Raw genomic sequence first — 11284 nt, 5'->3', positions numbered from 1 at the left:
ATATATATATATATAAAATAATGAGCAGAATAATCATATACATAATAACAAAAAGTCACATCTATATTATACTACATGAATAAAATTTGTTTTTTTCATAGATTTTAATTAAACTTATATGTGACTAAATATTTTACAATAAAAAATAAGATTAAAGAGTAATTAATAAAAAAAATCATCGGGTGTATAGACATATTTACTAATAAATTTGTATTCTATGTAAATTATTCCATGTAATTGCTAATATATTATGTATAATTTAATTTTGATCTATTCGACGAAACTTCAGTTAAATATTAAATAGATGAATTATCATTTTATTATTACAATATTAACACGAAGAATGATGCAAAAGGAATTGCAGCACTTCCAGTCATAATTTCGAAACGTCGAGCATTATTATACTCTCTGTACTAATAAGCATTATTATACTGTCCGTACTAATAAGTAAAATCCGTTATTAATAAAAGAAAAAGACGCGAATACATATTCCAAATTTGTAAATATTAAATCTAGGAAATTGTTCGCACAGACTTGTAAAAGAATGTCACAATAAGAGTTGTCCATTGTCCATTGCTCGCGCAAATCAATAAATTATTGCAAGCTTAATAAACAAACCGATGAAAAAAATCCAACAATTTTAAAACATGTTAACCTACAAATTGTTGCAAAATTTGAAATCAATTTTTACTGAGTAAAAATATCAAAAAGCTATAAGTAATCAAATTAAAAGCTTTCAAATAATTTTAAAATATCAATTCAGAGTTTGATAACATTTAGGTATTTGAAAATTTAAAAGTTCGAAAAGTGATGTGACTTTTATGTATAATTTAGTATTAGCTATTCGAACAAAGCTTCAGTTAAATATTAAATAGATGAATTATCATTTCGTTATTTCAATATTACAAAAGCGACGATGTATTTTTTTTCGAACTTAAATTTTAAACGTAAAAATTCTAACTTTATTATTAAATATTATATACTATTGTTGAATCGTTCAAATAAATTTACATGGAAAGAATAAAATTATTTGCATAAACGAAAATTTAAAACATAATTGTACATAGGAACAGATTTTAATCTATCAGAAGCTGTGTATTTTGGATTGAAATCTATTATTCCCTATTTCTATTTTCTGTGCTTTTCAATTATGTTTTAGGCTTCAGGTTTTAATAATGCAGAAAATACAATTTTTGAACAGAAGTTGTTGTCGTAATTCTGCCAGAATGACAGCGTTATTGAGCGTTCAATAATTTTTGACATCGTGGAAGAATAACAGCCTGTAAATAGCGACTTGCAGTGTGAATTGGCTGACCAGCTCACGTATCGCGACGAAAACACAATTTAGTCGGCGCCAGAAACTTTCAGCGGTCAGGAACGGGTTGTTATTCGATGTTTTGTCACGAAAAAAGACAGTGAGGGGAGGGGGGAAGGGGAGGGAGGTGGAAGCGAAACGGCGAACGAACTGTTTTGCTACCAGGAAGAAAACAGGACGTATTGAAAATGGAGTGAGAGGCGCCAAGTTGCTCCACAAATTTTCTCGAATAAAATTTCGTTCTCAAACTGTTCAAAATACGCGAAGATTCTATCAAAGAGTCGCGTCGTGTTTCTCGCAATGATTCAATCTTACCGCGCTGAGAATTACGTAATCCCTTCAACATGTGTGACCACAATGATTCGATTTCGAAATATCGTCGGAAACAAGAAGATAATAATTTCTCGCGAATTCAATTTCCGGGGTCAACCGACCCGAAGTGTCGAGATCATGGCAAGAAATGGTTCTCTTGTCGCGTGCGAAACTGGTGATTATAGCTTTTTATCTCGCAGTTACGTCGATTCAGCACCTCGTTGTGGTCGGACTCCGCGAATAGTTTTTTTCGCATCGCTTCACGTCCTTTCTCGCGCCTCGTATTTTCCGTCCGACAATGGCCTGTTAAACGGCGCAACCGCAGACTCGAAACCTCTGTTTACATTGTGATACAGGTGAAACGCTTAACAATTAAATTCTAACAAAAGTCGTGGAAAGTAAGTTTTATTTAGCATTTCGAAAAATGCATGAAAGATAATATCTTTCCTAATACAAAAAAGGATATAATCATGTAATTGTTTTAATTAACTTTAAAATTTTAGAACAGAAGAGAGAACAACAAATATTCTATCTATTATTTTGAATTATTATTATTAACATTATTATCATTAAAATGTTATTTAATCACATTTGATATCTTTTGCTATGAATAAAATTTTTATTAAACTGATCTTAACATTTTTACTTTTTCGCGTGTATTAGTAAACATTTCACGTTGTAATAATAAAAATTACATTTCTACATGTCTAATTGATTTTAATAATTGAATAGAGCAGAAAATTGTAGAAAGACTGGTCTGCTTTTCTTTGAATTACTTCGACTTTCTATCTTTTCGTTTCTTCTTTCTTTATGTACCTTTTATTAACGTTGAGGTATATACTAACAAGCTAAAGATGAAAGCCTTAATTTTTATTTGCGACTGTAAAAACATCTGATAGATAACAAGGAGGCAAGAACATCTTTTGCCAATTATAGCATATAAACTATATGACTTATATTATTCGCTGTTGGAAAGCTTGCTGTAAATCCGACGAGTTCTCAATTAAGCTAACGAAAAGACTTTCAAAATACAAAATACTTTGATACGTTGCATTTCGATCTCCTCGGCAAAGACACGCAAATTAAATCAATGCGGCTAAACTAATTAGCGAATCAAAGTTAAATAAACATTTTAATCTTATCGGGAACTTTTCGCTTTTCGGCGATTTTCAAAACTGAATTATTGCTCAGTTGCTGGACACATTTACTGTATATTCGTATTTTTACAGATACAGACAATAATAGAACAATCTAGCTTGTAAAATAAAATGAAGTAAAATTATCATTGAAGATCATAAGATTAAATTTCTATGGAATATTTATAAAATACGATTATTATTGCAAGATTTTTCTTTTTTAAAATTAGATTTGACATTTTATAATCTAGTTACAGATTTAACAGATTAAATATGGAAAGATGGTGACTAAATATGGAAATGGTTTTGCTAAAATATTTAAAAATTCAGGTAGATACAGATCTGAAAATAATTTTATTGATTTACCGAAATGATTGTATAGGACGTTCGAATTGCACTCTTAGAATGGAAAACTTTCTATAACATCACTCATCAGGTTTAAGTTTTTTACATAATTATTTTGACAGTCCAATAAATTATTTTCAGATCTATCTAAATTTAGATGCTTCAGCAAAATCATTTTTTCTGTATGTATCTATAATTCTATAAAGATTATTATATTTTTTATTACATTTAAAATAATTACGCGCAATTTGTTTTTTATTTTTATATCCCGTTTTCTATCAATTATCTGTATATTTTTTTCTGATATTTTTCAAATTTAAATTTTACGATTAACGTCTCAAAAGAAGAAGAAATACAGAAAATTCGTATAAATAGCTAGAATATATGGGTCCATTTCGCGCTGTATGCCGTTGACATTTAACACGCGAATATCCTCGCGGATCTGGCTAGAATGAGCCCGTCAGTCGTAATATGACATGTGTTCCTCGATGACGTTGATTTACGGCGGTCTCTCAACAAAGTCGAAGAAGAGGTTGGCAATTGGGCCGACTCTGTTATGTAGACGGCTCGTAAATTCTCCGTACGAACGAGGTTTCTTTACCAATGAAAACGGGTAGCAACGAAAAAAGCACGCATCTGACCGGGATGTTAGCTGTCAAATTTGCACATTGAGCCCGTCCAAATTAATCGCAAAAAAAATTCTCAGCACACGCCTGAACAATTTATAATTCAGCTCAGTTTGAAGACACCCTTCACGCTCACGAATTTTCCGATCATTCTTCCGATTGCTTTCGAATTTTCATCGAACGCGAGAATCCTGCTTTTTCCGTTAGTGCCATTTAACGTTTTCATTAATCGCTTTTAGTTATTATTTAAGTGCGTTTGTTTTACTAACCTCGTTTTTACACTCATATATTATCGATAAAGTAACAATTTATTTAATATTTGTTTCCATTCGATAAGCAATTACAATTTATATCGATAACGACGAGAAAGGAATATTGCAATTTTTATGCGCAGTTTGACATATTCTTGAATTTTAATGTTCATAAACAAAGATTAAAGATTTAGTTATTTCTCTAGAAATAGCGAATAATAGTTTTCTGTTATTTTAACGTCGTCATCCCCTAAGGCTGAATTTTCTCTTACAGAATTTGAGCGAGAATTCCTGGCGCGATGTACGCTTCGATCTCTTGATATATATTCATAATAAATTTCTTTACAAGGGACATGAAAATTCCTGAAGCAATATACTTTGACTCTACAACATTCATAACAAAGCATTTGCGCAATAATGTCGTAATATCGGAAGTCACTTTTAAAGTGTCTGCCAGCGATGATCTCGTAAAGTAGTTGCTCGTGCGTATAATGCATCCAACAATCATTGCTCAATGATTCAGAACCGCAAAATGATCTTTGCTTTGATATTTATCGGCGTTTACGACTGTATCATGTGTTCAAGTTTTATAGACATATTTTCGGTGTAAGTTTCTTTTAGAACGGCACGTTATTTAAACAAAATCGTTGATTTCCAATAAATTTTTATTATGGAAATGACAGTTTTGCCGAAATATCTATATCTAGACATAGATTTGAAAATAATTTTGTGGGATTAAAATAAATAAAATAAATGTAAATACCTATCAGAGTAAATGCCAACACAAGTTGTTAAAATGTGTGAAAATTTATTTATTACAGTGTCTTAACAAATTGTGTTAACTCTAATAGGTATTATACATTTATTGATTCATTCTAAACCTAATCTGATAATCTAATAATTTGTGAATTAAAATAATTATGTAAGACCTTTAAATTGGTTACTAAAATTGGTTACTAAATTAGTTACTTAAATTGGTTACTAAAAAGACTTGTTGTAACATTGTTCATCATACTTGGTATTTCTGGTAAAACATATCTGTTTTGATGATTCAACAAAATTATTTTCAGATCTAACTCTTAGATACTTCATTGTTTTTCCGGATAGAACTTGCTTGAATGTATATATCGATGTATGATACAGCAATGTAAAAAATAATATGAGTCATATTTGAGAATATCTTCTCCCATGAAGAAATATTTTGTTAAAAATACGAATTTCCGATCGTTATTTAAAAGTCTTGGATTTTTACTTTACTTTAGATAATAAAAATTCCTATTTTTTTTTACAATTAATTGTCAAGAAATATTTCACGTGGTGTGCTTAACTTAACTACAACACCATTAGTACGAATTTGGTACGGCTATCATCTACCTTAGCGTAGCTTTCTAATCACACGAAACCTGCCTATGCCACTTGTCTACTGGCCCGCATAATAATACAAAGCTCCCTCAAATTTGAGGAACTTCAAACGACACACTTAATTGCGTGCATTTATCACAAAATGTTTGCTCCACTTGTATAGGCCTCCTACGACGTATTTCTAGGTCTGTGCGACGCATGCTCTACTGACTGTAAAAGGCGACATTACATGCTGTCTTCACGCTAATATCAATCGAGGATCACAAAAAAAGAAAAAAAAAAGAGAAGAAACGCAACATGGTCGGAGGAAAAAAAACCTCGTCAGCTGAATACTCTTCTACAGCTCCCCTAAACGACCTTCCGTCGCAGGAAAAGTTACAACAAGATTTTTTATGGAAGGGAGGATTTTTTTTTTTAAGCAAAAAGTGGATTGGGAAACACGTTTAACTAAGTAGTCGTCGACAATTGGTGAGCACTTCAATCTTGCGAACAAACGAAAACGTGAAAAGAACAAAGAGAGAACAGACTGAATAAAACAGAAGAAGAAAAAGAGGGATGTGTATAGATAAAACAGACGGAGAAGACGAGAGAAGAACAGGACCCTTAATTCCTACCTCCAGGGCGGGCGCTTTAGCCTGAAACACAAACGGCAAACCTGAAAAGAAATTCCGGAAGGCGGAAACTCGAGCTCGAGTTTTTACACAAAGGAATTAAGTCCTCGTTTTAAGCAAGTTAATTCCCCCCTTTCCCGATGCAAACGCAAAAGTCTGTACAATCGACGTAGTGTGATCTACCATCCACTTTTTCTTTCATTGGTCCCCGTGATTATATGTCGATTAATAATCATCCCTTTAAACAACTATAAAAGATGACAGGAGAAAAATTAATATAAAGAAGGAGAAAGGGAACAAAGATGATGCAAAGGTGGAAAAAATAGTGTATGAAGAAGTATTTAGGCAACAAGATGCAACAAGATGCCGCGCAATCGAAAGATAGCAGAGAGGACTCTCGCATAAACTCGCATGAAGTGAATTTTATTTTGAGATTGTCCTTAAAAAATCACAAATAATCCGATAGTAAATACATAATGCAATGTTCGAAACGTTTAATATTAAAAACTATAGCTTTTTTAAAATCGATTATCTTCTTTTTCTTTCCTGTTAAAGGTTTCATCTGGAAAGATATTTTTATTAATACACGTTAAAAAAATAATTGCATTATTAAAAATATGTAGCAGAAATTATATTTTTTATATTGCGTTTTTGCTGAATAAATTTTAAATTTGACTTTATCGAAACATTTTGATTTTATTAATTCATTGAATATTTCTTTAATTTTCGATGTATTTTTCACTAAACTAAATTTCTTATAAAAAACGATTTCTTAGTAATGCGATTCGGATCAAAAGAATTGAAGTGTTCGCCGTCGATCACAATCGTTTGTTATATTATTGTAGTTGTAAATATTATTCGACATTGTTTTTCGACAAAAAGTTAATTTTCAAAGGGAAAGTCAACACATCGAATATGAAATCCATTCACGCGGGAATGGTGTCAGAGAGACGGCATCATCGGAGCAAAAATAATCATCTCGATAGTTAACAGTGCTCGCTGTTTTCGATCAATTGTGCCGTCGGATGCATCGGGATTTTTACGTGAATGAAACAAAAGAGAGAGAAAGAGGAAAAGAGAACGAAACAAATAGGCGAAAAATGAGATACAATGAGAATGGCGAATGGTCGGGACAATGTAGAACGCGAGATAGGGATGGTGTAATTGTTATCGGTTTCTCTCTTTTGGCGTTCTCTCGTGTGTGCAAGCCTGGCAAAATGTGTGTCAACTAACGTCAGCTGTTGCTTGAGGCCATTCCAGCTAAACGGGTCCACCAAGAGATTACGGACTTTAGTCAAAATCTCTGCGCTCATTTGTCTCGTCTTATAGATACTGCACCGCATTTCGCTTCCGGTGCACGTGCGAATAAGCGTTTTCCGTTTGCGCTTTCACGCTTATCGTCGAGAATATTTCGGGCTTGCACAAAGCGGTTAACATCGCAACGATTGTGATATTACGAGCTTCTTACAGTTCTTCTTATGAATACATTATATGATTATTGATACGATTATGAAAAATTTTTATTTTATTATCGAGTTTAATTTTGCTTGTGATGATAATTATTTCAATTTATTTTCAGAAAATAGAGATATAATTTTAATATGTAATGAAAAATTAATTTTTGAAAATAAATTTCAGGAAAGAAATAATCGCTGTTAAATGTACAGTATTAAATTTTATTTAAGTCGCCACTGTTCAAACAATAGGTAAATTTGGCACTATATATTGTCGCATTTATTGTTTTAATAAAAAATAATGATATATTAAATAGGAGCAGTGGCAATTAATTAAATTAAGTTGATACTACAGATTTAATAGTAATAAATCTGATATTTTTTTATGAATTACGCGTGTAATTTTATTTCAATAATATATTTACGTTTAATTATTTAGATATTTAGAATTCGCTGACAAAGCTTTTATTCTAAATAATTATCTGTAGAAAGAAATTCATGAAAGAAATCTATCAAACTTTTATCAAATCATGCAGTTAATATACCATTACAAGCTTGCATCCAATCGCTTTGTTTGTATCACCGATTCCATCGGTGATAATCTTCCAATCGTCCGTTTAATTATGTCCGTTCTATGTCTTATCCGTAGCGCAACATAATGAAAACGTGTCAACGCTCGTGAGAGTTTGTTTTCCGGATTAATAGCCGATTATCAGACGGCGATCGTGACATGATTGATTATCGCGCCGTTTCTATTTAACCACGCGCGTTCTTCGATTTAATTAAAAACTCGTTCGAGTACTTCGTGTCTCGGTAGCCGCAGCTCTCTCTGCGGTCGCGTGCACCGGAAGCGAGAAATAATTGTTCGCGGGAATTAGTAGAAATCGAGAAATGTCTCACCTGCAACCTGTAGTTGGGATCCTGCGTCGCTGCGTGAGCCGCGAGGAAAGGGTCGTAGTAAACGCTGCAAAAAATAAAAACCACCAATGAGTAATGAACGCTTTATCCGCTTGTCCGCCACTACGCCCGTGGGGAGATTACTGAATTTCTAATTTTATGACTTTCTCTGTAAAGTGTAATTAACGCAATTCGCACCAATCAATTATTTTTTTATTTAAGAAAATTAAATCTTTCGTTTGTATACAAATATCTCCTTTAAAAAAAAAAAACATATTTTGCAAATTCGATATTTGCCCATATTTTTTACGCAAAATATTTATAAATGACTTTAATATTGAATACAATAGGGACATTCAGTTAAAAGCTGTCACTTCAAAAAAACCTTTAATCTTCCGATTCAATAATGTACAACGCTCATTTAATAGACGTCACATATTAAACATTGCGTTCCGTTCGAGAATAAAATTGAAAATTTATTTCTGGGATACGATAATCCTCACTTTGTAGAATAATGGAGGATGACAGAGGCGATAAACTTTGTCCTCCCCTGGACTACGCGAACGAAGTTTGTTTTATGCGCGAAGATCATAAATTATGCCGAGGAAAAGGTTGATTGCTTTATATTGCATCCGCACAGTAGCATTCGCAATGGAATTAGTTTTACAAGTAGCTCACTTCTATTATCTTCGTTGGGGAAGATCGTTGTTAAAAGTCTATTTAACTTGAGTAAGTAATAACTTTGTTTTAAAAGGCACAGAGAAAAAAAATTTGTCGACTTTATGGAATGCGAATTCGCGGTTCGTTTTAACTATACTCTGTCAGGAATGAAGAAAATTACGAAAGCACTTACAACACATATGCATTTCGTAAAATGCGAGCGTAATTTCAGGAATAAATTTAACATACTGGTAATGATAAAAATGCGCACAAACATTCGTCCTGTTTAACTGTGTTTAAGATTCTTTAATATTACTTTTAGATTCATGAAAGAATAAGTAATAAAAAAATTATTATTTGAAATATCTGTATATCTGATAGCAAATATTTATCGGAATAAAACTGTGCGTTACATATTTCTTGCCTTGTCAATATTGAATTTAAAACTGAAGTAAAAATACATATACATTTCTATGTCATAAATTTTCGTTAAGTGTAATCATTTATCGACAACATTTTGCATCCTTATACATTATCATTGCAAATAAATTATCATCAAATTGTGTGTGTCGGAAATTATTATCGATTGCTTTTATAAAAGAAATTTCCCAAAACGTCATGAAAGTATTTACAAATAGACAATAAAGATATTTGAGGTCAGAATAAAAAATACGATAAACAATGAAGTTGTTCCATCCAGTATATGCCAAAAATTACTGAAGCTCAAAGAAACTATCGTAACTCAAAAACAAAAATAGATAGGATAAATATATTTGTGTTTTGGATATACTTGTGTTTGAGCTATTTTTATCAATCGTTTTCGTTATTTCTCTGTAAATAAAAATTCATTCCTGAAATTATACGAACATTTTACGAAGTATAACTTTATATTGATTTTGAAAAAAAAAATATTTGTTTACACCTAGTGTGACGTTGCACGAATTCGAGATAAAATATAAGTCATTTCCTTTTCTATAATCTGCTTCAAGTTATAAATTAAACACGGTCTTTACATTAAAATTCATAACGAATACACACACACACGCGCGCGCGCGTGTATGTATATACAGATATAGATAGATATTGGACTTGACAAATCCGATTTCGCGGCCGAGGTGTGCATCGATGTAACAGGCTTCGAAGATTGATTTTCGTCCGTATTCAAATTTTTCATTCCTGCCAACGCCATGTCCAATTTCATAACGTTAAAATGAACGAACGATTGACGTTCGACGCGAATGCTTGCTCCTAAAAATTCGGAATGATAAAAAAAAAAAGATAAAGTGTCTACATTCTACAACGATTTTTAATCTTCAACAAAAAATGCGCGCGATCACCGCGACATGACCGACAAACCGCGTTGATCCAACAGTCGTGTTTTAATCTTCTAATCAGTCAAAGAGCAGTTGGAAATGAAATTTTTTTTTTTTTTAGGTGTCACCTCTTTGATTATCCTCGGCAGAGAAGCAATTGAGCGTCCTCCATTTTTTCACTCGTTTAAAGTCTCCATTTAGCAAAAAACGAGCGAACCGCGGACGCTCTTTCGCAAATTATAATCCGCATTGTGCACAAAGGGGGCGTTTATAGGAAATAGGTTTGGGAAGGTGAACATGCAGTGTGCAAACGCATGTGAGATTGACAGACAAAGCCTTAACGAGCGGCGCGTGCAAACTCATTGCAGCGAGTAATTCTCCTCAATTATTTTCGATATTATTCGATCTTCGACGCATGATGAAGTGATGGAGTGTATATACTCAACGATACTCCCACATTCAATGGCAATATAGTTAAATGATCGTCATCGAGCTACGAGTTAAAGTTGTTTACACCAACAATCATTGATATTTGCGGAAAATTAAATTTTCAATACGTGGCTAAAATTTGGAAAAAAAATTAAAAAGAGAATGTGATTATTGATTATCGAAAATGTAATTTGTACTTAAGAAAAAATGAAAAGAAGAACCCTTCAATCAAATTAGATCTAAATAAAAAGTTTATTTATCGTAAATACTATTAAAGATAAATAACATAATTAGTTGGAAAATGCGATTTAACGTTTGAATTCGCGAGTTAAACTTTATTGCATGGAAGAACTAGTGGCATATAAATCACGCTAACTAGGTAAGTACCGATCGTTAAGAAGAAAAAGGCTATTGCGAAAAAGTCCTTCGAAACTTTAACGACGCACGCACCTCTTCCACGCCCTGGCTACGTAAATTAATTATCGTCATTATACCATACGTCTGTTTTTATCGTTCAATGAACCTTCGCAGTAAGTTTCGTAACAGGAAAGTATTTTCGAGGTACGCTCTTGA

General features: G+C 32.4%; 1 protein-coding gene across 1 annotated transcript in view; it reads right to left on the bottom strand.

The window, feature by feature from the left end:
• The window catches only part of LOC108684648 (RNA binding protein fox-1 homolog 2-like), a 248440-nt gene that overhangs the window by 5682 nt on the left and 231474 nt on the right, over positions 1-11284 (bottom strand). The window contains exon 11 of the mRNA XM_018189083.1: positions 8313-8376. Coding sequence (XP_018044572.1) covers positions 8313-8376 — 64 coding nt within the window. The remainder of the gene's footprint in view (positions 1-8312; positions 8377-11284) is intronic.

This window comes from Atta colombica, unplaced genomic scaffold, assembly GCF_001594045.1.
Source record: "Atta colombica isolate Treedump-2 unplaced genomic scaffold, Acol1.0 scaffold100, whole genome shotgun sequence".
In the NCBI taxonomy this organism is placed as follows: Eukaryota; Metazoa; Arthropoda; class Insecta; order Hymenoptera; family Formicidae; genus Atta; species Atta colombica.
Note: the sequence above shows the minus strand (reverse complement) of the source record. Positions and strands in the feature narration are given on the sequence as shown.